General features: G+C 42.7%; 1 protein-coding gene across 9 annotated transcripts in view; it reads left to right on the top strand.

Moving 5' to 3' along the window:
* The window catches only part of MTCL1 (microtubule crosslinking factor 1), a 107,526-nt gene that overhangs the window by 39,092 nt on the left and 40,932 nt on the right, over window positions 1-27,502 (top strand). For 3 of the 9 annotated variants that reach the window (XM_057397481.1, XM_057397484.1, XM_057397486.1), the window contains exons 4-7: window positions 16,511-16,570; window positions 18,654-18,731; window positions 22,618-23,943; window positions 24,896-25,051. In XM_057397481.1, coding sequence (XP_057253464.1) covers window positions 16,511-16,570; window positions 18,654-18,731; window positions 22,618-23,943; window positions 24,896-25,051 — 1,620 coding nt within the window. The remainder of the gene's footprint in view (window positions 1-16,510; window positions 16,571-18,653; window positions 18,732-22,617; window positions 23,944-24,895; window positions 25,052-27,502) is intronic. The other 6 variants (XM_057397483.1, XM_057397487.1, XM_057397489.1 and 3 more) reach the window with 3 other exon arrangements.

Raw genomic sequence — 27,502 nt, 5'->3', positions numbered from 1 at the left:
TTGTGGGGCAGGGATAAGGCAGTCCTAACTTCTGTATCCTGTTCTACTGGAATTTGAACCCCATGAGCTCTTGGAAAGCCACTGGTAGCGACTAATAGAAGTGACTTGGGAAAAAACTCCAAAGCAGAACATGCTCCTGCCTCCCCTCACGATGGCATGCCTGTTTCTCTGCATGAGTCTTCATACCAGCAGCAGCTTCTTTTACTGAACTCACCGTACTTCTCTTCTGAAAGGTTGTCTTTTGTCAGAGCTTAAAACAGGAAGATCTTAACACCTCTGACCACAGGACTGCCGCAGAGAAGTGGCTCTTCAAAGCTATAAGCTTGGCCGTTGTGTTTTGTGGGGAACTTCTTATCTATACTGCATTTTTTACTTTTTGTCCTTGATTTAATGCTTCGCATTCAAGAAGACAGCAGTATAGAATTGCATAGAGGAGCAGAACTGTGCGCATAAGGGGAGCCATAAAGGTGTAAGACTGGCACATTCCTGGTTTGACAGACCTTTGAATCAACTTCATTTCTGTTGGCAGGAGCTGCGTAATGGCTGGATTATGCCAGGTTGCACTTATTAACACCAATACTGAATTTGGCTCATTGCCAGGCTAGCTACCTTAACATGCAATGGCATATGTGTTTGCAATGTGGGGGAACATCAAAGGGAATCAAAGAATAAATTATGACTGTTATTTGTGTAACTGTGAAATCATGTGAGGTATATTTTTTTGCAACACCTGTCTCCTTTTTAAATTCTGCCAAATTATGCACAGATTTTACCCCAGGATAATAGAGTTTTTTCTAAATGCAGTGTAAGATAATTACATGACAGCTATCAGCTGATCTTTTAATTCCTATTGCCTGGAAAGCAGTCAGGTGACCTTAACTATAGCTGTTATTCTACATATAATATGCAGATCTTTTTAAAACACAGATTTAAAGATTAATTCTTTCAAAGATTTATGCCTCGCAACAATCCTGTGAGGTACATCCGTGGGCAAACTGCAGTCTAGAAATTAGGTGATACAAAAATCGGTGTTAAACCAGAGCTCAACATTCTCATTTACCACATCCATGCTTGCATCTGCTGCTTTGGCTGTCTATCTGTACGGGGTAGAAATAGTGCTGTAGAGAAATGGAAATTATGACCTCTCTTGCAGAATAATCTGCTTGTTCTGCTCCAAAGTGGGCACAGTCCCAGGACATTTTTCATCCTTTTTCTATGTGTCTGCCTGACCTTTCACAGCTGAACTTTGGGATTCTGATGACCGTGCAGCCTCTTCAAGGCTCTGCAAGGAAGTCTACATATTTTAGGGTTTGTTTTCATCATAAATATCAAAGTGTGGGGAAGGAGAGAAAAAACAATATTGCTTTTCTTCAGTTAGCAACTTTTTACAGCTATGTGCAAAGATCCAGGAACATATGCACAAACATCCAAGTATAATGAAGTTTAAAACTCATGGTTTGGAGAAATTTGCATCAGCGTTGTGGGCTCTGGGCCACTTAGATGCCAGCTATCCCTTTTTGTTTGGGGTACTGCAATGTGCCGCTAATGCGTCATGTGGGAGAGAACAAAGAGGCTTCAATGGAGCCTGAGATTTCAGCTAATCTCTCTGTGGTGAAACATTGACAGATAGGAAAGAAACAATAGGATCATAAGGAAACAAAATTGCAAAATTGAAAATTTGCCAGAAGAGCTGACAATACCAGCCTATCTCTAATCTGGGAGCAGTCTGACAGTATACTACCAAGCTAGTATCCTGCGGAACACCTCAAAGCTGCAGGTTGTTCTACATTAAGGCTATTCTGTTTTCATTTTAGAAGAAGACTGAAATAGCCAAGTAAAAATGTAAGAGCGATCATGTTATAAAACCTGTAACCCCTTAGGTGACGTTATTGCACTGTTGTACTCAGAATATTGATTCAGAAAAGGACTGGTCGGGTTTTAGGTTTTATGATCAGTGGCTGAGATAAAAAGGCTTTTGACTCAGAAGATTTGAATAGAAACATTCAGATTATAAAAGCCTATACCCATTTGCATTCATTGTTAAAATCCAGCTGAAAGGAAAATACTGCTTCTGCAGATTATCCACGCATTAGACCCCATGTAGTTTCTTGCTATGAAATATGTCCAGAAGTGCTGTTGTGCACTGGGTATGTGTTAATGCAATAGCAGTGGTAGGGACATTGTGCCTTCCACGCAATGTGTACGAATACCTGGCATTGCTTCCAGTCTCCAACGCTTTTGGTATCAAAGCCTCATTATTCGTAGGAAAATAAGAGTCCCCAGGCTTCTATGGTGAATACTATTTCCAGAAAAAATTAGAAGGATGAGCAGTTAGTTTGCAGGAAAGCTTGTCAAAACTGCTTTTAAAAATATTCAGTGGAACTACCATCAGCTGGTAGCCTGGAGTATTTTCAGCAGACTGTTTGCAGACAGTAATTGCAAAGTTTTAAGTCTTCTATTCTCTCAGCTCTTACCCTGGGCTCAGCTCTTTAGTGTTGGCCAGCGAGCATCCTTCTATTGCAAGTTTATTGTGTGACTGAATATTTCAGCCCAGGGTCTTGTTGAATATGTCCAGCATTCCTTGTAAGAACTGTAGTCTTACAAGTGAGTTTGCAGTGAGGCTCCCTGGTTCAATTCACACTTATTGTCAAAAGCTACATAGAAGTTAGAGGGCAGAGGAAAGATAAAAGAGCCTAAGGAGAAGAAAAGCAGGGCTGGAGGAGAGCATGTCATTCAGAGGAGCCGTGTGAAATCTGACAAGTGTGCATAAATATGCGGCCTGCCCATAATAGGGCTGTGATTTCAGAGTTCATACTGATGGGAGACAAGTGGATGCCTTGCATGACTAATAATGAACCACTCACGTCAGTACATGCAGCACAACTTTGGAGCCTGAACAGCTGTGACTACTACTGAGTCCCTTTGCTCTACAGAAATAAAAATGGTTATTTAATTTTCATTTTGTTTGGTTTTTTTTTAATATTATTTTTTTCTTTTCTGGAGGTATAAAGTTTTTTATTTTATGTCTCAGTAGTGCTGAATGGTGTTCAGAAAGTTTTATTTTTAAAGAGAATCCCTGCTGAATCATTTGGAAGACCCATAAAGCCTACTTAGTTCATTTTGCAGTGTCTGCAGGGCATTGCTGGAATCATAGCAACAAGTGATACAGAGTGTACATAATGCTGTACAGGGCTCAGTGACAAGAAAGTGAGGTTAAAACCAAGAAGTATCTTTTTAAGCACCAATCAGAATCAATCATTTGCTATTCCTAAGGTATGAGTAGTTTTATTATCCAAAAAGTGGGACGAGATTTCAGCATATATGTTCAAATAAAATTAATAATCTATGCCTCTTAGATTAAGGCTGCAACCAGCTTTTGCTTTAGTTTTTGTTATAAGGGTAGACTATTTGATGAAAACCTGCCATTTTTATGTTGATGGTTAGGGAAATAAATAGGCAAAGTCTGAAGAGGACTCATCCAAATGAGTTTCAGTTCCAAGTAATTAAAAATAATTATCTCAATTAGAGTTTTATTTTGCCTAATTCTAGATCTACTTTTGCTTCAAGTTTCTTTGTCTCCTTCTGGGGCACAAAGAGGTTTCTCCAGTTTTCTCATGTAAATGAAAACACCTCAGAAATTCATACTTCAGTTATATGCAAAATAAAGAGAAAATTAGGAAATCGGGTGTTGTTCAGGGCATTCGGGGTGGCCAGAAAGAGCTTTTCTGGCATTGACACTGGTGAGACAAGTAGCGCAGGGATGTACGTGTGTGTACGGGAGAGGGATAGCACTATGTGCCTGGCTGTAATGATGCTGGCTGATGGAGAAATAGTATGGAAGGATGCATGCTCATGTGTATGTGCACATCTGTATGAGAGAGCACATGAGCACGTGGTGAAGGTTTCTAAGTTTCACTGAACTCTTTTTGTTTTCAGTTTTATAACTTCACGTCCCTTTAATGAATTTGCAGATATCCAAGTGCTGAACAGCCAGTATTTTCCAGGCTGTTGGTGTATGCTGCACACTTTTTTCCTGCCTTTTTCTTTTTTTTTTTTTTTTTTTTTTTTGCAGGGTTTCTTTTTCAAAGAGATACTGTGTATCTCTGAGGGCTTTCAATCCTTGCTCAACCATCCTAATCTGTGGGGTCCAGCCTCTTCCTCATATGCTGTGTGTAGTAGTAACATGCCAAAAGCATACCACAAAGATCTCTTAGAAAAAAAAAGCCTCAATATACATGTGTGAGGCTCCTTTGGTGTTAAGGGCACATGCATTGCATCTCCTGCTGTGCATTTAGAGGCAAACCACTGCAAAAAGTGTGGGAAAATCAGTGTCTGGAGAGGGAGACCTGAGCTTTGCCACACTTCAGAGATTTACTGGGAGAAAAAGTGGATGTTTCTCCATTTCTGTTTATCCAGAGCTTACCTCAGAGCTCCCTTGAGGTCTCCTGGGAGCCTGGCAAGGTAGGGCAGTGAGGAAAGGAAAGGGAAAGCAAGGGTTGGAAGTGATGTCTTGGTTGAGACCTGCTGCTCATTGCTGGTGATTTTATTTGCTTTCTTCCTCCTACTGTTTTAGGCATCAAGACTGTCAGGATCTTAGAAAATAACTGCCAAAATGGTCTGGGGACTTCAAGCTTGTCAAACAAGCAAAAAAGAAAACCCACACCAAAATTTCTGTGAATAGAACAGAAATGCATATTTTATTATGGCCTCTATAAAAACTGTGATCACATGAAACTTTAGTGTCTGATCAGCAGCTGCATTAGAAGATCAGTCCCTCCTTTATTGATCAGTGGACAGAGCATACACCCAGGTAGTGACCACAGCACACCTGCTTTAGGACCACCAGGAACTGAAATTATGCGGTTCTTTTGCTGTGGCAATCCCTCAGGCAGCTATTCCTGCCCTTATTTTAAGCCCTGACACTGTAGCACCCCTTGAGATAGGGTGAGCCGTCAGCTAAGAAACAGCTTACCTGCAAGGAGCTGCTTTTTCCAGGTGACTGAGGACGCACAAAGAAAGACTGAGCAATGAATTAAGTGGTAGAGAGAAGTAGTTTTCATGTTTTAATTAGCCAAATGAAAAGTGCATTAATTTCCTCATTGTAATAGTTTCTGTCATCTGAGATATAATGATCTAAAAAAATAGCAGGTCTCTGGCAGTCCTTCCACTGAGCTCTCATTATTCACTCTAATGCATACATATTATTCATAGTCATTAATCATCTGCACCCAGGCTGGGATAAAGCCTATTCTGCTGTTAGTTGCCATGTTTTGTGTCAAAAGCACATCCACTGATGTAGCTCAGACGCTTTCATTTTGTTATTGCCAGGACAGTAACTGCTTTCTGGGAAGCCTTACCTTAACTAGTGGTAGAGGAAGAATGTTTAACTAGATTGTTGAGGTTTTTCCCTTTTCTTTCCCCTCTTTGTTTTGCTGGTCAGAGAAAGGAGGTGAAGGTTTGTCAAGTCCCCTAACAAATCTGCACTTGCTGTTTCTTCAGGCTTCCCAAAGTAATCCTAGATTTGTATTCTTGCCTGGCAGACTTGGTATGACTTCAGGATATGACCCAATCACAGTCTTTCATCAGGCATCCCTGCTGCCTTCTTTTTAATCACAGCAGAACAGTAGTCATGGATTAGTGACTATTAGATACCTCTTTGCAGCAACCCCTGTATCCAGTCTCCTACAAACTTCTGTTTCAGAGAACATAATGAGAGCCCTTGACTCCTAAGGCTTTTATCCAAACCTCACTGAAGTTAATGAAATTGGGAGGTTTTTTAAATTTTTTTTTAATCATTAAAAAATGGAGATTGGTGTGATTTTGGTACATGGAATTATATTCCAAGGTGGTATCTGGTATTTAGCCATTTGTATATAGTTAAATCCCTGTACTTCATATGCTGATTTATAGATAAAAAAGTGCCTTCTTTTCTTTTTGGTCAAGAAGTATGATGAAAAGCAACTTTTCCAAACGTTTTCCCAACCTGCAGTCCCCAGCAGGAGAATGCCATTACTGCTTTGCTCTTCCTGAGTGCTTTGCAAACTTTCCACGTATGAAGAGGTTCTTTGGAGTAGGCAAATCAAATACAAAGCACATAAAGATGTTCCTGTTCTGATGTACTTTGGAATGAGAGGTACCCAGAGATGAGAAGGGCTTTGGAATTACTGTCTAAAAACAATTTTTCAGAAGCTGATTCTCAAGTCATCTTCAGATACCTCTTGTACTAGGCAGCAGCATCAACAAGCTGTGCAAGTGGGATCAGTAAGCTCTTCCCTGTAATTTATGTGTTTTGATGCGTGATTGCAGCTGAAGAACACTGACTGGCATCAGCTTTCAGGGACTTGTGAAGTTGGCAATGCTGCTCACCTTTTTTGTATTTTATTCTGTATTTGGGACTGGATGTGCAGCAGCACAATCCAGGTAGCTGGGGTGGGGTTTTGCCACTTCATTGATGAGCTGTATATATTCTCAGCAAAACACATACTCTGTAGCAGGTATATAAAAGTACAAAGAAAAGGGCATGATTTTATAGCCTTCGAGAGAAAGCCATCAAACACAACTGCTGTCAGTCTTCATTTATTATCATAATAAAAATACTGCATACAATGTGACTAGGGTTACAAATTCAGTCACTTGAGAGGTTAGGAAATGGTAGAGGAGAAGTTTCCCAAGCAGCCTAATGCAGTGCGTAGATGATCCCTTCCTGCTTGCTGCTTTGGGTCAGGACTGATTATGGCTGTAGTGACCTTCCTGCACTGCTCCCATAGGTCCTCTAGCTCCTGGGGAGTACAAGGTTTCTTATGCAGAAGTTACTGAAAACCAGCCCTGGCTGTGTGTGTGCAGCTCACCCCACACAGGGGAATGGAAACATTGGCTGTTATTGAGCATAATGATTTTATTTTAGTTTGGGGTCTAACTGCTGTTGCAAAGTTAGGACTCAAATAGGATGCAAAGTGAGAGATATGAATACTTACAAAGTTGAAGCTGTGAATACCTCCTTTCAGCAGGTTCTGAGCACCATCACCGCCCCAGAAACCCGTGCCCAAAGTACTGAAGCACTGCAGTGGGGAGGCTTGGGGTGGTGAGCTCTAACACCGAGGGATGGGAAAGCCGTCTGTCCTTCCCAGGAGCTACAGAGCAGACCAAGAACCATTATCTCAGCCCATGCTTTCAACCATCTCTAAGAGCTACTCTAAAAGGCTTGAGAGCATGAAGCTCCTCTCTAGGGTCTCCCTCCCCCACCTAAGACCCAGTAATACACAATACCTTTCATTTTGAGCTTTGGTCCTTAGAGTCCGAGCATCCCTCCGTATCCGGAGGCAGTGACCATGAACTTCAGCAAGGAGCTGCAAGCTGGTCATTTAGGCTTCAAAGCAGCACAAGAGCGTACAGCCCCTGCACACTTACAGGGTCACCACAGCTCCCTGAAAGCAGTGGGAATGGATTCCCAGGCAGTCGTGGCCCAGCCCCAGGAGCAGGCAAAATGGTTAAGGATAACCCAAACACCCGCCCAAATCATCTCCTCAGGTACATGCTTCATACAGAAATATTTTGCTGTTAACATCTCTTGTGCCTTTATATTCTGTGTGTTTTCAATTTTAGTGTTTAAAGCGCTGTGTTCTTGCTTGGGCTTGTCATACCCCTTTCCAAGCACATCTTTGTCAAACTATATCCATCACATAGAATTTTTCATTTTCTATTTACAGGCTTGCTGCAGACACATCTCTGTAGGCTGGCTTTATTGAGGAAATGCAGCTTTTGCAATCACACTCTCTCCTAACAATTGCTTTCCCTCCTGGCCATTTCCAGCGGCAGTGGGGCTCATAGGTAGCTTAGCACTTTTCTCCCATAAGGATAGCTCTTGCCCCACAGAATGTGTTGGGAAAGTGGCTGGACATTGCATTGCTGCTTCTGGAGCATTGTTTGTTACAGCTCACCATGGGGCTGGTGTGCTTGAAGGAGTTCTGTCCCTTTCTCACCTGTGCCTTGCCCTGGCCTGACCTTCACTGTTTCTTAATTACAAGTGTTAGGCTGTGGCTTGAATTTAATTCCTATAATTGATGGCTTTCTTCATTGTAGCAGAACTAACTTTATTTGTGCTTGAACTGTGACTCCCATGATTTGCTGAATGTGGATGTCTTGGGGCTGACCCATCACCTATCGGTAAATGGCTGTGTGCACTAAATGACATATAGGAAAAGGTAGCAGCTCTCTGAGGTTGAAGCTACTGAAGTGTGAATTTGCTGTCTTTTAGCTCTATTTTTGTAAACCCCATTTTCAGAGTACAGTGTCCTTAAAATTGTGAAATAATAGATGGTCAACCAAGGATTACAAAGGCTATCTGGAACATGTTCATTGGGGATCATTGCAGCTGGCCTTTAATCTCTCTGCTTCTTTAGAATTTCATTTAATGCTTTATAGAAACCGCAGGTTGCTCTAATCCAGAGAGATTGAGTATTCTTGTGCTTATAGTTGTCTGCTCAAAGAAAATATTTATTTCTGTCCCCAACATGAAAAACAGTCCTGTAGCTGTTGATCTGTTAGCGCAGAAAGCACAGATGTTGTGCAGTTCTGAATACCTTCCTCTTCAAAAAGACTTCCAAAAATATCTGGGGTTTTTAGATGCTATGAATTTGCTCTTTACATCTGTACTGTGTGAGTTACAGAGATTGCAGAGCTGTGTGTTTTCTTCCTCTCCCAGCGCCATAAATTGCTACAGTAACCTCCTGACCTAGTATGAGCTCGGGGGTGGGCTCAACAGCCCTCCTCTCCTTTGCCACCGCTGTCCAAATCATGTCTAGCTCTGCTTCAGCCCATCACTGTCAAACTCTCCAGTTTCTCCAGTGTGCTGAAGGCTGTTCTGGTACTGGGACCACCAGTTATGTAGCACTGCTCTCTAAATGCTTTTAGTGGCAGAGCAAGCTCCGTCTCTGCAACTGAAGATGAGGTATCCATCCCTGTGCATGTATCACCTTCTTAGTCTTCTGAAGGAAAAAAAACCCAAACACCATCATTTATGCCTGTAGTAGATTACCTCTGCTACAGGAAATGCCTGGCTGGGTGTGCATTGATCAGCAGAAAATGCTCTTATATCATCTTCCTTTGGAATGTAAACTCCTAATCCCTTCTCTGAGCCCTACCTGGCCTGCAGTCCTATTTTGTAAAGCCAGCCCTGGCCAGTTGCTCACCAGCAGCTCCCAACTGTGACATGACAGCAGTACACTTGCTGCAGTCCCTCAGAAATGATTTGGGTTTTAAAGCATTTTTTCAGGGAGAAGAGATGGGGAGGGCAGTTAACCTCTGTTTTCAGGCAGTCTGCATTTAGCATTGGGGGGATGCCGAGCAATGTGGTGTGGGAGTTAGATGGAAGAGCAGATATGTCAGGGGCTGTTTCCAAGGGTTTGCTTTCCCTAGCGGTTGTCTAGTTTGCCCAGGTTGCTGCAGTAAGTGTTGTCACAAGAGCACAAAAAGGCTTAAAACAGTCATAAAAGTTGTTTGTGTTCTCCAGGAGTTTTGCAACCCCGGTTTTGTCAAGAGAGATGGAGAAGAGAGCCCCAGCCGGCACCACTGGCTGCGGGGCTGTGTGCCTGCACTCCCAGCAATAGAGGGACACTATTTCTCTCTCAGCATGCTGAAGCTATGCCTGGGCCTGTATCATTGCATAGGGTTTTGTGGCTGAGGATGAGTACTATTCTTGTTGGCAAGCCATTTCAGGACAGGTCTGTTTCTCTGTGTATATAGTGCCTGGCACATTTTTCATGGGCTGTCTGCTACGGTGTAACACTAATGAGGTAATTACAGGGCTCAGGCGGTGTCAGTGCAGCACATACCATTCAGATTAGATATGGCTCTTGAACAAGCTCTTTCCAAAAGGGGGTGCAAGCTGGGGTGGCTCCCAGCCCATTTGCAGGGACAAGGAGCAGGCTGCTGCTCAGTGGCTGCAGCTCAGCTGATGCAAGGGAATTTGGGGTGCTGCTCCTGCCTCCTGTGCCAACAGGGAGAGTAGTCCAGCTAGCATACCTTACCATGGGCATTACGGGCATAATATGGTGGGAGACAGAGAAGTAGAGGCCTGGCAGTAACCCCCTGCTGCAGGTTGCTGCTGCTCCTGTCTGGCAGGAGTGCAGTGATGCACAGCTGTGGTTTCCTCCTCTGGCGCAGGGGCTGGAAGTGAGGTGGTGCCACAGCAGAGGGTTGTCAGCGTGTGATGTGGGGGTTAAGGGACAGGCACAGCATGGGGGACTCATGTTTAATAGCTATGCAAATGCAGGGGTGACAAGGGTTGGAGAGACACATTTGCTCCTGACACATCAGCATCACAGCACTGGTGTTAGCCAGAGGGGGAGAAGCAGCATTGTCTATAGTGATCTACATTGCTTCCTTCTGGTTTTCTTCACCTGAAATAGAACCCAAAATAAAAAAGGAAAGTCTGGTCCTAGTGTTATAATTTTCTTTATATATTGTGACACGTGATGTAATTTGGATCTTAACAAAACGAGACAGACAGGGACTTTAAAAATACATTTTAATAAATCTAAGAATTTACCAAGAAAAGTGTTTGGACAGAAGCACGGCATAGATCAGTGATAGAACTCTTAGAGTATAGAATCTCAGGTGTCTGTCACAGGATTTCACTTATTATGTTAATAACAACTATTACATCACTGGGATGTAAATTTTTACCATTTATTACTATAATTATTTACTCAATATCATATTAATATGAATTATCATATTGCTTTCAGGTCCTCTTGTCAACCTTCACTGACCAAATATTAAGTGACATGGTGTTTTGTGAGCTGAATGCAGACCTGGCTCAGCTGTCTCACATCCACCTGAGAACTTCAGACACCAGGTGCAGCCCTGCTGCTGCCCTCCCCACAGCACGCTCCCAGACCTGTCACAGCAGGTTATTTGTAAACACCAAGCCACCTAATATCACAACAGTATCAGTCTGCAGGCGAAGGGCACTAGGAAGCCGTGAGAGACAGACAGTGGTGTGTGTTAGTAGTAAGAGGCAAAAGAAAGAGGCTCCTCCAAAGCCCCTATTCATAAGCTTAGCACAATAGAGTAATGCAGCGTTAGGGAAATTTAAGCTGGTGCTGAAAGCTAGTGTGCTTTGCTGCTTTTTTACTCAAGGGATGGCTTTTATCCTGACCTGTAATGCTTATGATATTTCAGACATGACTTGCTTTGCTAGGTCATGTGAATGATGAATATCGCAGTGTTTAGAGGTTTCTAGTAAGCGAAACACACATGGGAATGAATGCAGATATAGATCATTTGCGTCAAACCCAGCTTTATCAGGGCTCAGTGAGATATCTTTTTCAAGGGCCTACAGCAGTTGAAAAGAAATTAGAATTTCATTGTGTTTTCCATTTCCATTAACCATCCCGTAGATACACATGAAAGTCCACGTGGAAAAAACTCACTGCACATTCACTGTGTAGCCGTTGTAATACAAAAGCATGGGATAGCAACAAAGCAAAATTTTACTTGGTTACTTGGAATTTAGAGACACTTCAGGCCTTAAGAAAGAACGGAAAGCAAGTCTGTCCTATTACTTAAAAAGGTATGTTGCTACAGAAATGGGAAATGCTTCTGTTTCACCACATGAGCAGGTAACAGTACCAGGAAGAAGATTTCAGAGAGCTGCAGTAGAATCACAGAATGGTTTGGGTTGGAAAGGACCTTAAGATGACCTAGTTCCAACCCCTGTGCCATGGGCAGGGACACCTCACACTAAACCATGCCGCCCAAGGCTCTGTCTGACCTGGCCTTCAACACTGCCATGGATGGAGCATTTACCGCTTCTTTGGGCAACCCATTCCAGTACCTCACCACCTTCACAGTAAAGAACTTCTTCTTTAAAGAACTTCTTCTTAAAGAACTTAAACTTCCCCTGTTTAAGTTTGAACCCGTTACTTCTTGTGATAGCTGAAAGGTGCCCCTCCTAAAAAAACAGGTCCTGGTCATGTCTGAGAGTGACAGAGCTCTGCACAAGGTTTTTTTCTTTATCTACCAGTGGGGCTATCGGTGAAGCAGTGAGACCAAGGGGAATCATGCACCCCCTCAATGTCAAGGTCTGGCAAGTCCAAAGCTGCAAAAAGTTGAGTGGGAAACTGCAAGAAGTGGCCAGTGGAGCTGGTGTGTGGAGGCGAAGCACAGAGATCCCCTGCTTTTTTCATCCTCTGCCATAATCTTCCCATGTGGTCCTGCACAGTGCCTGGAAAACGCTTGCAGTGAGGCATTCCTGAGCAGTAATTAACAATGCAGTTAATGAACACTGGTTTACATCACTTGGGGATAAATCCACCTTCTGACCATCTGTTACAAGTGGATCTGGTTTTCTTCTGATTCACATTCATGCCAAGCAGTATTACCTTCACTTAAATCACTCGTGTTTCTTGGAGAGTAGCTGCTATGAAAGAGTTGGTCCATCGGCAAGATCTCCCAATGAGTCATGTACCATGGGGCAGAGATTATGGTCTCTGGATGTTTTGTTCATTCTTGACCATGAGGGTGTTCAGCAGTTAGGAGGAAGTTACCTCTTATGTAGAAATGACAGTGTGTAAATCTGATGCTATTAGCCTTGCAGATACCTGTAATCTGAAAGCAGTCTGCTTCACCTACCGCTGTATTTAGAGCAAGTGGATTTGCTCCCTTGAGCCTACCTTTTTTTTCTAAGTAGTGTTAGATCTCTCACCAACAATATTTTCTAATGAATGCAAGTGAAACTTGTGATCATCCATTTCAAAGCAATCTGTAGCAAGCCATTGGTGTGCACAGAACACTATTTATGCATCTTATAAACCCAAGTGATGCTGTGCATAATTCCTCACATCACAGTGATAGAAATTGCCCTCAGGGATAGACTTTTCAAGCCAGCCTCTCTGTTTCTAAGTTGCAGGCATTGCCACTTCAATGGCTGACTACTTCATTTTGCAGGTTTAGTTTGATGTGCATATGATAGCAAGCCCACGCTTGCCTGCAAATGCCAGAATGCACCAAAAATTACTTGCTTCTCTTAATAGCAGTGAATAAAGTGACAGGCTGGCAGCTGTTAAGAGACTCTGGTCCTCTCTTCTTATTTTCCAAGTCCTTCTTCACTGCTGCCTGTCCACAGCTCTATTCTCATCCTACTCAGCACTTACCTCAGTATGAAAACTTGGGGCATATCATGTATTTACATGTATGATTGCTTTTAACTCAAACTTTATTACCGTGTCTTGATCAGTCTCTAATTCCAGTGCACTGATTCCCGCTTGCTGTTCTCCGTGTGGGTGGTCTCGCTCTCACTTGTCAGTTTGCAGGACTTCTTAGACCTTTTAAAAGTGGAATTCACAAAAAGACACAAATTATCTCTTCCTGCCAATGCTAAGCTCCTAGGGAAAGGAAAATAATTGTGTCTCTTCCTGCTGTTATTATTGTAGTCGCTACATCTAATAATCTTTTGGGAAATTTAGCTTTTAAAACACTGGGCAATTTGTTACCCCATATATTAGATCTCCTTGGTAGCCAAGAAGTACGGTGACAAATTGCAGTGAAACTGTAGAGGTAGAAAATACCCAGCAAGTAATCTCTTTCCTTACAGAGTAGGTTAAACAAAGGACTAATAAAACCTTGCTTAACCATCCATCATTGAAAGACTTTTTGATAGAGGGCCATCTCTGGTTGGTCTCTTGGCTATAAAAAGTAGTATAGAAATGTTTCTTATAGCATGAATTCATATCAGCTTGTGATGCCAATCTGTATCTCAAATAAAAATACTCCTTTGTTGCACCATTTTACATTTTAAATCATTTGAGCTTTTAGCACATTCTACCTGCTTCTTTTTGCAGTTGCACCCTCTGCCTTTAGTCCAACCAGAATATCTGGTATGTCGGTTGGTGTTTCATATACATGTGCAGCCTGGTCCCACAGTGGTGAGATGGAGATCTTTCCTTGCTCTTATATAGGGCTTAGAGGGTTTTGGCCAAGCAACCTCTTGTTGCTATGCCTGTGTTTCTAGTCCTCCACTGACTAGAGGCTGTGAGGTTTCTCCCTGTAATACACTGGTAGTCCCCAGAGGTAAATATTCCATTCTATTTCTTACACCAAGGACAGACTCAGCCTAAGGTTGAGTCTCTGTCTTATGGAAATACAAAACAATCTCCCAGCCGAGCACTGATCACAAGGTTGTTCTTACGCAAATCCAAACAGGACAGTGTGAAAATGCTTACAGCAACACCCTATTTATGGCAATATGTTACAAACTTTTTAGTCTCAGTCTGTGAAATCAGGTTTTTCAGTGAGGAATAGACCTTGCAGCTTCCAAAACTAGATCACTACCTGCCTGTTTCTCAGTCTGTGACCCATGTCTCCTACCTAAATTTTAATTCCCTTTCCCTTATGCTGTACAATAGAGCAAAGGCTTTATTGCTTTCTCTTGCACAATGCAACCGATGTATTTATATCCCCTTCTCAAGTCGGATGTGTCTATATGTAACCTTTAACCTGTAGGTAAGAGCAAGAGGTTTTTAGGATTTGGCACCGTGTTTTGCATTTCTAGCATGACTGGTAGCTGTTTGCTACAATTGTGCTTTGAGGCCTCTGCAGAAATTAGTAGTCTCATCCCTGACTCTAAGGGCTTACAAATTAAATGCAGTAACCGGACAGCCTCCTTTTGCTCAAGCTGGTCTTGCTTGAAGTCACATGGAAAAGCAGTGAAGATGAGGGCCAGGGCTATGCCCCCTATCTCTTCAAACATAGTGACCATTCTTGCACAGAGGGGCATGATGCTGCTGACTGGTGACTGCTTTCAGTTGCATGTCTGCTTCCAGAATAACACCACATTTAAAAAAAAAGAGAAAACAGTAACTGTTTATCCTGGCTAAGCTTATGTAACAGGTTTTCATAGGATTCTGTGATTCATGTGATGTTTTTAGTGTTTGAAGTCTTTTTTTTTTTTTTCATTAAACTGTTTCAGTATCCAGAAAAAAAAACATTTCTCTTACTCAGCTTCATTAGTTATAGAAAATCACTGGATTAAAGCAGAGAGCAGATTAGCAAAAATAAACTGTAGTATGTCTTGGGCATATGGTGCCATGTATGAATGGGTTTTAACTACTTAACTGTGTATAACAAAGAGCAGAAGGAGAGATTTGTCTTAGTGTGCAATAATTATAATTTGCAGTAGCTGCATAGCTTAACAGTCGGAAACCACAAATCCATGGAAAGCTTTTGGTTAGGATTTGCTTAGGGTGTGTGCTCCCATCCCTGAGCTCACGTCATGTTTTCTGCAACTGACAGCCAGGCACGAGACTGGACTTAGCTAATTAACAGGATGCCTCTCCCTGCTTTCCCTTCCTCTTTGCTGGGCTCATGTTTTGCAGTGCTGGGTTAGTGTGTGTTACAGAGGCTGGGATTTAGCCCATTGGATATGGGAGCTGGTCCTGGGCCAGGCACGCTTCTCCATCAAATGGGCCGGAGGGGACACACGCTGTGGACAAGCCCATGATGGCCTGGGCTTCACCTCATCTGGAGATTGTCTGTGCAGAGCAAATATAAACTGAAGAAATAAATAAAAGAGGCCACAATGTCAGGGTGATTGCTGGCTCTGGCCACAGACAAAGCAGTACAGCCAGCTTTGAATTCAAATGACTCTGCAGTTTCTAGCTTCCCACTTTTTTTTGTGTGATATCTATCATTCCTCTCTGATACTTCAACCTATGAAAGTCAAGTTTATGCCTTTTCTGAATAGACACAGCTCACACTGGTATGAACTTCATCCCAAGACAAGAAGTCAGTGCAGACACTGGTAAAGTCTTTGTGGTGCTCCACCTTCCAGTTCTCAGGAAAACTGTGCTTTTCCATTTTAGTGCTAAGAGGTTTCTGAAAACCAAGCAGTGGTGATGACATCATTTCCATGTCTCAAAAAACTGCTTGTAAAGGGATATAAAGAATTGCAAAGCCAATCAAATTGAACTTATAACTTAAATTCAGAAATACCCGGAGAATCACCTTTATCTGGGCTCCTCAGTACATTTGCTAGCATGGATTAACCAGTAATGTTACACCACGTAGTTTAAAAAGGGCATATCCTTCCCTTTTTTCGGGGGGTTGCTTTCCTCTGAGGTTTCCACAATGTGTTTCACATCCACTGTGAGTAACATGCTTGGAGCTCTGCCCTAGATTAATCAAACATAAATCATTGCCCCATGCAAAAGGAAAGCTTTGCCAAAAAATTGTGGTGGTCCAGAGAAGAAAAGAGGGCGGGTTTTTTCCTCTGTGAACTTTCAACTGATTTTGTTCTCTTTGCCCTTTGATGGGAAATTTCATGCATTGAAAAATTCACTGACAAGGCGCTGATCATCCTGGGATTTTAGTGATTATTACAAAAAATCAAATCCCCCAGCTGCTCAGGAAAATATTCTTGCTTTCTCCTAAATCAGTTTTATCATGGTGAACCCTCCCAACCTTGCAGCTTTGTGTTTTGCTTATCAATAACTCAGCATTGCTTCTGTTGCAGAGTTCCCTGAAGAGAAGAGGCAGCAGAGAAATGCACAAAGAAAAAAAGGCCTTTACCCAGGTATGGTTTTCATGAATGTGAGATTTTGAGCAAAATCACATGATAAAACTCAGAATTTCTTTTTACGGGTGTTGACAGGGCCATCAGGCACATTAACTAGAGTGTAATTAGGCCTTAATCTACTGAGACCTCCCAGAGATAATGTAGAAGCAATTTAGGACACAAGTGTGATCTCTAAACATATGCAGTTTCTCAGGCTCCTGTGCTTGTATCCACAGATTCAGGCTGCAGTTTTCTACCAGAAGAGAAAATCACCTTGCCTCACAAAGTAATTGAATCACAGCTTAGGGACTAAATAAATTTACATGCGGTGCCAAAGAGTTTGTGCTAATCAGCATCTTGGCCAGGAATGCAGTTCACACACAGCAACGGCACCTCATGAACTCATGTCGCAGCCTGGGGTTTGATGTCTCTGGTGTTGAGGGGCAGCACATGAACTTGCGCTCCCCCAAGCTAGGACACACGACAGAGCCGAAGCTGCTCACTCAGCCTCACTTTGCACACCCATTTTATTGAAATCCCGGAGGCTGATCCTTCTCAGGAAAGTGGTCTGCCCAGTTTCCTCTGCTTTTTGTGCTGACTGTAGGAGTTAAAGCTTTTCCCGGCACCCGTATGGTTACTGTTTATAGCCGGAGAGATGGCGATAGTGTTTCTTCTTGCTGGGAAAGGAGCCAAGACTGACATTGTGCCTTCCTTAGAGAAAGGTTGCACCTCCCCTGCTGCCTCTCAGCAGGCTGAGTGTACACAGCCGAGACCTGCGGGCTGTCTCTGAGTCGATGGAGTCTTCAAATCCATTGATTTGTAATAATAACCTTAATAAATAATGACAATAGGTTGCGCTTCAGTGGGTAGAGCGGACAGCTGAGTGGACACACATGGGGCTTAGGGTGACCGGAGGCTGCAGCTTGCTTTCCTGGGACACAGCAGACTGAGCTTCCTCACTTAGCTTATAGCTAAGCTTAATCAGACCTTAAAATGGGGCCCTGGCTTAATCAGACCTTAAAATGGGGCCCTGGGCAGCATTTCCTGCAGCACCTGCAATGGAGAATTGTTGAAGTAAGTTGTCAGTCAGGTCAGAGAGTTTATGTTTCTGCAAGTCTGTAAAATAGATGGATGAAATATATATATATATATGCCCACACACATGCAGATTGCAGATGAATCTACATGAAGGCACGGTTGTGTCCACTGGGGTTTGTGGGCGGCACTGTCCTTCCTTTACTCATTCCTGGAAATATAGAGCAGTGCAGAGGGAATGGATTCCTTGTGTTTGCTTTCTCCGCCCAAATCCAGGCATTAAAAGCAGCTGTAGTTTGCTGTGGAAAGCCCTAAAAATGACTTCACAAAATTAGCCAAGTAACCATGGGTCAGCTCTGTACCATTCACAACATGGGGAAATGGTCCAGGAAACCACCTAGGGAAAAAAAACCAACCTTTATGCTGTATACACACATTGTAGTTTGCGGGTGCAACAGCACTATGCAAGGTAGCAGTTTTCTTCAGCAAGTCTTTAGGGTAGGAAAGTCTGAGAAACAATACTATATATATTGACATGGCCCAGCTTATAGGTGCATGTCCCAGCTATCTCCCAACTCTCAGGTGTTACTCAGAGCTGTCTCCAAACCCTGGTATCCAATTAGAGGCATATGCTGGTTGAGACCAGAGTGCACCACAGCAAGTGCCCAAGCTGGTGTTCAAACAGCTGCCAGGTCCTGAGGCATGGCCTAAAAGGATAGGTACAGACACAGCCTGGGAGGTTCAAAGTGCTACTCTTTAGCAACAGCCTAACCCTAAGTACCTAACATAAGTTCAGATCCCCATTAAATGTTTTGTGAGACGTAACCACAAACTTAGGTTCTGTGCATCCTCATACTCACAGATATGTGCAGCATATGGCAAGACTGGTGTTTTTACTTACTGAGAGCTAGTTCATCATGAATATTAGCTGGAACATCGCACCCACTGCAGGGCACACCAAGTAAAAAATACCTGTGAAATCGATTGTCTTGAAGCTGTGTAAAAGCAGAATTCGTAGTAGCGCTTACCCACCTCTAGCAGTACTGAAGGAAAAGTTTTTATTCAGCAGAATTGCAAAACGGAGCTTCTTGGAAAGTACCAGGCACCAGCCAAAACACAAAGAAAAGTGGTTCTCCAGCGCAAGGTAGGAATGCTGGCACTCAGCCAGATGCTTGGGTGCTGGTCGTACTGCCCTGTCGTCAGACTTGCAACCCCAATACCGCTTGCCCATCTTCTGCCTGGCAGCTCCTTTGAGCCGGTGGTGGTGGTAGAGGAGATGGCATTGGTCTCACTCTATCTTTGTGTCTCCTTGCCAGAAAAGAAATATCATATTTGGGAATTTTTGATCAGCTCTTCATTCTCATCACATCATTTACATTGCAGAATCACTTTAAGTTCTTTCCTTTGAGTTTCGTTTCCTTATCTCCACGTTCTACATTTGTCTAAATTAGACTGCAGGCTCTGCAGAGAGGGATCTGGATTTTTTTCTTTTTTGTTTTTTTTTTAAATCTGCATTAACATCCCTGTGAAGTGCTATGCAGAGCATGGTGCTATTGCATGCAAATAATCACTATCAGTAGTCATTAATTCCCATTTATCCTTAACAGTCTCTTAAAGTCCATGACAAGCACCATGACTGATAGAACATTTTTGCACTGTCATTCTTTCTTTTCCTTCTGTATGGCCTGCCCCACATACGTTTTTCAGGAAAGCATCCACATACTGGATGTGTAATACAGTCATGCTACCATAGCCCTTATTTAGCCCCTAAGATTTGAGCCTCTTGTTCTTCCAAAAAGACAGAAAGACTATTCTCTCCCTCCCCTCCTCCCCCCTTTCTTTACATTTTTGATTTAACTAATAATGAACTATTCTTATTTTTGGTGATTTGGCCTCTGCTTATTTTGCCTAATGTGTCAAAACTCTTCTTGCCTGTGTGGGTGTCTCGCTTTCTTGCTGTTCCTGCTTTGTTTCGACTGATCAAGAAATCACTGATATTTCTGTACATAAAGTTTCTGAGGGACAGATGCATGAAGGTTGGAGTCCTACCCTTCTGGCATGCTTAGATCTGGCTGATAAATTTCTCGTGACCATTCTTTTCCTTTGGAAAAAAAAGCTGTCCAGGGAATGGGATTTTCAGTAGTTATGGTCCCTGGCAGAGAAGCAGGGAAGATTTAGAGCTTTCTCACCTTTCCAGATGGGATTGATATTTAGTAGGCGAGATTAACCTCCATCAGCTCTGTTGTGTTGTATGAAGCTTGTGTTTGCTCAATGAAAGAAATCTCATTTGTTTCAGCTCTTGCAAAAAAAAAAAAAAAAAAAATCTACAAATGTGGTCCTTTTTTTTCATAGATGAAACCTAGCAATAAAGTAGAGCTGTTTTAAGAACAGTCATTTTGTCCTGCCCTGATAACATGCTAATTCTGCAGATGCATTGAGTCGTGCAGTGATGCTGAGCAAAAACACTGGGGCCCTGAGCCCAAACCCAGCAAAGCCTTTCCCTTTTCTTCAAAGCTTCAAAATGCTGAGTCCAAAGTGTGCCTGGGTGACTGTTATTTATACTATTTGAAATGCAGTGGGTGTCAGGCTGGACTGCTCCCTGACCCCGGGGGGGGAGCTGCCCCCTAGTGCTCCCAGCTGGGGTGAGATCTGCGGGCAGGCTGGCCCTTCCCCATGGGCAGTGGTCCAGCCAGGGAGCTGCGAGCTTCCAGCTAGTGCCACTGATGGCTGGGCGCTTGCAGCCAAAGAAGCACAGGGAAGAATGTTGGATTACAAAGACAGAATAAGGAAAATGTCAGATATCATTATTTCCAAGCTATTAACAGGTAAATAAATAAACTGGAAGGATCACCCCACCTGTGAGCTCTGACATGCAGCACTGGTCTGGCTGTAACTTTCCCTGTGATCCTTGTATTTCCCTAAAAGCAGAGCCTGCAGCTGGGGATAAACTGATTCTCGATGACAGGAAAAACAGAGCTCAGGTGCTGTGCAACCCTGAGCAAAGAAGATGCTTTAATCATACAGCCTTATCCAGCCAGAGCAACCAAGATTCAGAGTGACTCCAGTGGAGGCTGCATGGTGTTTTGCCAGGTTTTAATCTGATACTTAATTTGCAATTCCAAGTCATAAAGAGAAAAGCAATTTGCAAATACATGTGTGAATAGGTGGTGTATGTATGTGAGCAGACAATAGAGAGGAAAGAAAGCCCATCTTCTAGAGGCTCTGCTTCTAATCAGTTATATACACCTTGATGATATTCATAGAAAACTCTCATTTCTGGTGCCAGAAACAAGATGACCAGAATTTTTGTCAGTCAACTGATAAACTGATTGCAGCTGTGTTTGACTCCTGAAACCCACATATTAACAGACACTTTGGCTATTGTTTACCTCACTCATGTTATTACCTTTTAAGAGAATTATTTTACTATTTACTATATTAAAATCCCAACCTGCACCCAGCAGAACCAGTAAGAAAGCTGATGGAATTCAGAAGTATTCAACCAATTTCTTCTGTAGCTGTTTAGTTATTAATAGCTGAAATTAAGATACGAGTAGTATATCTCTAAGTAGAATGAAGCAAAATAAATCTAGGTAACGCAAAAGACACTGATCCCAATGTGCTGTAGAAATCAAATCATTGCCTCAGATTGCTGAGCCATAATTAGTTTTGTAAAATTTTTATTTCTTTTTTTTAATAGCCTCATCTGGCTGAACAATTAAAGTCAGTCATGTTTGCTTCTGGATTTGTTTGCCATTATTAGGAGTTATAACAAAACAGTGCTTGTGAAAGATAGTGGTGCTCCAGAGACTGAAATGAAGTTTCCATAGATACTTGCACATATGTCCACATGGCCTACCAACAATGATAAAACCTGCTGTCTCAAGAGATCATCTTTCAAAGCCTGCCTTCCATTATACTGCTAATGCTGATAAATGTGTCTGTCTCCTACAGGCCAAGTGGCTGTATCTCCATGACAATTCACAGAAGTGATTCATGCAAAGAAATTGTTCATCGGCTTAGAATTTGCTTAACCTTGTCTCCTATTTCAGCACAATACACACTGGAGTTTTCATTTGAGTTGAGATGCAGCACTTTGAAATGCTCAGCACACACAAAAAGATCAAACTCTCTTTTAATACCCTGGTGCTTCATGAGAAGTTCAAGTTTTCACATGGGATGGATTTGGATGTTACCATGGTTTAATGATTTTTTTCCTTTCCTTTTCACGTGTTTTCTCCAATCTCCCTTGTGAACAGTTGTCCATACCAGAAAGAGTGATCACAATCTGGTCTATCCCAGTAATAGCAGCAGCAGAGACAACAATGTGCTTCCTATTTGGAAAGCGAGTTAGGCATTCTGGCTATTTCACAGCACTGTGAGATTAGACTAATGAAAGTCTTCACTTTGCAAGGCAACTGTGCAGCTTAGCAAACTTTTTTTTATGCTTTCTACCTTTAGGAGACTGAGATTTGGGATTATGATGAGTAAATTCATCTGAGTAGTCTTTGTTTCATGATGCTAAAAGGAGCAGATGTATCATTAAACATAAATGGAACAGAAAGTGCCAACAAATCATAGACCCTTTCATTTGGATCATTTTTTCTAGTGGAAGTTGTCCCTGCCCATGCAGGGTGGTTGGAACTAGATGATCTTTAAGGTCCCTTTCAACCCAAACCATTCTGTGGTTCTGTGATTCTATGATTTTATAATTCTGTGTTCGTTTTCCACAAAATTTGCTCAGTATCTGAGAAAAACTAAACATTGTGCTGGCACTCTTGCATCACTGAACACTTGCAAAAGGCACACGTGATTTTTTTTTTCCCCTCTAACTCAGGTCAGGCTGCTTTGCCAGTTTAACCAGGACCAAGAGATGTGTCTCAGTTGTGTGGTTTGCGCAGCTCTGTTTGTGTGTTGTTTGCATACCTAAAAGATACAGCTCAAAGGGTGGGGAGGAGAAGACTTTGCAAAATAAGATGCTCTATTGTAATATAATCTTGGGGTGGGGGGGGCTTGATTATTCTTGGCAGGAGGACAGTGCTGATTTGAAGTGCCAGCTCCAGTTTGCCAAAGAGGAGGCAGCACTGATGCGTAAGAAGATGGCCAAACTGGGGAAGGAGAAGGACGAACTGGAGCAAGAGCTCCAGAAGTATAAGTCCATCTATGGAGATGTGGACAGTCCCCTGCCTACCGGTGAGGCAGGGGGCCCACCCAGCACCAGGGAGGCAGAGCTGAAGCTTCGTTTGAAGTTGGTGGAGGAGGAAGCCAACATACTGGGCAGGAAAATAGTGGAACTGGAGGTGGAGAACAGGGGGATTAAAGCTGAAATGGAGGATATGAGGTGCCAGTATGAAAAAGAGTGTCTCAGCAGGGACCACATTTCAAGCATTCCTACCTCGCCCTACGGTGACTCCGTGGAGTCAGCCACGGAGCTGCGCCGGCACCTGCAGTTTGTGGAAGAGGAAGCAGAGCTGCTGAGGCGGTCGATCTCTGAAATTGAGGATCACAACAAGCAGCTAACGAACGAGCTGAACAAATTCAAGTTTGATCCAGGCCAGGAGCCGGGCTGGTTGGATGACACGGCATCCAAGTGTGGTGGGACATTGCAAGAGGAGCTGAAGTCAGCCAGGTTGCAAATCAATGAGCTGAGTGGAAAAGTGATGAAGCTCCAGTATGAGAACAGGGTCCTGATGTCCAACGTCCAACGTTATGATCTTGCCTCTCACCTGGGCCTGCGCACTTCCAGCCCCAGGGACAGCGACGCTGATAGCGATGCTGGGAGAAAGGAGAGTGACAGTGAAGAGGGTCGCCCACCCCAGCCAAGGAGAGAGGGGCCCATTGGGGGTGAGAGTGACTCTGAAGAAGTTTATGAGAAGACATCAGGTTTTGGGAGTGGGAAGCCATCAGAAGTCAGTGACCTGTGCTCCACTGAGCTCATGAGAGTGAAAGAGGACACAGAGTCTTTAATTAACATCAAACGCGAGGCTGAGCGGCTGGAAAGGACCGTGGACCGCCTTATCACTGATACAGACAGCTTGATTTATGATGCCAAGGTGCATGTAACCAGCAGCCCATCCACCGAGCTGGATTTCAGAAGTGGTGAGGAACGGAGAGAAGATAAGCACGAACCAGAGCTCCTGGACACCGTCAACTCCAGGATGAAAGCTTTCCGGAAGGAGCTACAGACCTTCCTGGAGAAGGTTGATCACATTGGGGAGGGCCTTAAGGAGCAGATGGAAGACCTCTCCCCTCTTCCCCATCTCACAGAGTCTTCCAGTTTTCTATCCACAATGACATCCATGTCCCGAGACTCTCCTATTGGTAACTTGGGGAAGGAGTTAATCACCGACTTCCAGGTAGGTTGGCCCGTTGTTTGCCTTCTGTTTATCGTTTCTCTTTCTTTCTGGCATCGCTACCTTAGAGCTGATTTTCCTCACAGCTGCTTTGTTATGATTTCAGACCTGCAATGTATTTAAGTGTGTAAAGTTAAACAAACACTTTATAGGCTTTTTTCTTTTATTTGTTTGCACAACTCCTTTGATTCAGAGGCGGTTCCTCATGGCAAAAAGGCTAATCCACTGGTGCTATAGAGATTGGTCTTCTTTTTGTCTGTAACAGCAGTGTTTTCCCATGAAAGAGGAGATTAATTAAAAAAAAAAAAAAAAAAAGAATCTGATGAATGTAAATTAGCAGCATTGCTAAGAAATGTGAGGAGGTCTTTACCATGCTCTCTCATAAAAGGGTCAGGCGTGTTCTCAAAAGCCTTGCCAAAAGAACCCAACCAAATGCAGTTTTCTAAGTGATGTGTTTTGAAAAGCCTGCTTACAGCTCACTCCCCTAACCGAGCAGCGAGTGAGAAGCTCTGTAGCCAGCGAAGGACTGCCTTGCCTAAAGCGTTGCCCATGGGCGCATGTCTAAACTGCCACAACTGCCACACTGGATATGGCTTTTCTGCACAGCACAAGTAAGGAAGGAAGAGCCTTGTGTCCCGTATCCTTCATGACTTGTATGCTTGCTGTTGGTTTGACTCATGCATCCTCATTGCATGCGCCTCATAACCAGTGTTTGCATTCTTTTTTCCTCTCTTTCTCTTTTTTGCTTTTCAGATGTTTCAGCCCATCATTTTGCTCATCCTCATTTTGGTTTTGTTCTCTTCACTTTCTTATGCCACTGTATTTAAGTTGGTTTTTCTGTTCACGCTTTTCTTTGTCTTGTAGTTTTTCAGTCGTCTACCTTACCCATTTTTGTTTTCTTTATTCCCTTCTGTCCTTTTGTTTTTTTGTTATAAACCGCCCATGCACCTAACAGTCCAAACTGAGGGATCAGATGGAGTGGCAGCTCAAACAAGATCGTGGAGAGGAGCAAGAGATTCACCACCAGCGAGCCACCACCGACCCACACCGCAGAGCTGATGGAGACATTAAACTCTACAGGCCAGGAGACAAGGGCTGTTTCAGTCTAGAGGTCAGCAAAGCAGCCCATCTTACTCACTGCCTCCTGCTGCCTTAGCCAGGAGATGAGTAACAGAAGCCAGGGGTTGGGGGATTAAATTGGACCAAACAGAGCACCTGTGTTGCGACATTTGTGATTGACCTCTTTTCCCCCTTGCAGTTTCAGACAAGCAAATTGGTCCTCACGTTGGACTCATCACCCTGCTCCCAGTAGCTTTGCTAAGTGGGAAAACATGGCTCAGGGACCCACTAAATTGAGTATGAAATGAAAGATCCCTGGAAAAGGGATTCACATCTCTGATGTGAAATCATGCTTCCAGGTTTCACTTTATTGGATATTTTAAATCTGGATAGTCTATAGATAGAGATCGTTTTACATTTTGCCTGGCAGTAGTCTGCGCAGGAGAAAGTTTGAGGCTGGTGTTCATGGTGATTCTCAGAAAGGAACACAGCACCCTGCAGCTTCCAAAACAACTTCCTTAAAGGAGAATTCTCCATTGTTTGGGTTGTTGAGTACTTTTCCATTCATCAAAAGCATGAATCAGTTTTTATTTAAACCTTCATCCATGCAGAGGCCGTATCCGCCTCAGTTAACATCTCCTTAGCTGCTTTCTCATGAACATAGATTATCCAGACACTACAATGAGTCCTGAAGAAATTTATTTCTAATCTGTCTCCATAAAGGCAAGCTTGGAGCACTGAAAAACCTTTCTGCTGGCCACTGGGAAGCCAAATCCACCTTGAAACTGGGGTGGTTAGAGTAGCTTCTAGTGAAGGATGAGTTTTAATGTGTTTATAACTCCAAAAACAAGTGTGCAGTCCTTAATATATCTGAAACCCCTAAGTGACTCTGGGAAAAGGAGAATGCTGACTGGAACAGCTAGGTTTGTAAGTGATAGCAACCACTAGAAAGCAGGGTAGGAACAAAAAGCTTCAGGCGGCTGGTAGCCAAGCAGCTTGATGCTGTGTTGAATATCAAAGGGAGAGTGGCCCTTCATCTTAACACAGGTAATTCTTTGCTGGTTTTGTTTTGCTTGTTTCGAATTATCCTGACAGTGCAGAGTTTTGGTAGTATTACTATAATTTATTTGTTCAGCTGCTTCTCTTCCAACTTCTCACCTTTACTTAATAAACTTCAGGAGGGATATCTGATAAACCCAGGACACCGTAAGTCACTGAAAGGTAAAATCTGTCTTCGGCAGCCGTGAAATGGGCCAATGAGGTAGAGAAGCCTTGCTGTTCAGCATGGAGCCTTTTGCAATTGTACTGGTCAATAGTTATTGTAGATTAGGTTAGAAAATGCCCACAGAAAATGTTTGCAATACTTCTGTTTAAATTCTGTTATCTTTATTAATTCCGCTTTACCTTATGTTAGCCTTGTTATTATATTAAATCTTATATATATGAGTCCTTTGTGAAAATTAAGGATTTGGGTAATTTTAGCACAACATCTTTTTTAACTCTCTCAGCATGGAATGACGGTGTGTAAACTATGTACAGCAATCTGCCTTTAAACAGAGGGTGGATAGTTTCACACCATAGCCTGACAAGGAACAAGCCAGTAATTGTAATCAAAGGTAGAAACTAGCTAGCTTATGTCCAGATGTGCTCAAAAGATGGGGAAGGCCAGGGCTTAAATGGCCTCACTTGAGAAAACGTTGAAGACTAAGGCCTTTGCTTCAGTCAGGTTTACTTAAGCAACAACGAATATTATGCTGCTTTACACTGAAACTGAAATCCTAGAACCTGTAATATTCAAACCCAAGTGAAGCAGAAGATTCATCCAAATAATTTTGTATAATGTAATTTTTACTGTTTTTTGATGTCATACACCCCACTAGCAAAACCTACCATTTTTTTGTACCAGATGAATGAGCAGGAAAAAATACTATTCAAATACCAAAGGGGTGTTTTAATTACCACAGAAAATTCAGATGGATACTCAAACCTTTCAATGCCCACAGCAGAGATGGCTACACATAAGCTGTTATTTGCATTCTCTAGAAGTGAAAATATATGCACTGGCTAGTGTATAACATTGATTGATGATCTTCTTACTGCATATGGACTTCCCACATTAGAGCAACATATTTCAATGAGGCTGGTGTTTTCTTTTTAAGCAAGCAAACCCATTTTTCTAATTTTTCCCAATTTTATTTTTTTCCCAGCTGAATTTTAAATAGAAGTTTTCCCAAACAATGCTGAGCAGCTTCCATTTAGCCACTTCTCCCATTTCTAAAAATAAACATTGTGGGAGCCTAATTGTTTGATTAAATATGAAAAATGCATACTGACTTGTGCTTGAAACTACCCAGTAGCCTAACTGTAAACATCTGCCTTTGTTTGGGCTTTGCACTGCAGTTGTTAGTGCAACAGTATCATTAGAATGTATTTGCATGTTAAAGAGGTGGGTTAGAGTCACAGTCCAAGGGAAATTATATCTCAAAATTGCCTTAGAGCAGGT

Source organism: Pezoporus wallicus, unplaced genomic scaffold (genome assembly GCF_028554395.1).
Source record: "Pezoporus wallicus isolate ANWC-B61680 ecotype Strahan unplaced genomic scaffold, APGP_CSIRO_Pwel_v1 contig_227, whole genome shotgun sequence".
Classification (NCBI taxonomy): domain Eukaryota; kingdom Metazoa; phylum Chordata; class Aves; order Psittaciformes; family Psittacidae; genus Pezoporus; species Pezoporus wallicus.
The sequence above is the reverse complement of the archived record's forward strand: the minus strand, read 5'-3'. Positions and strand labels throughout refer to the sequence as shown.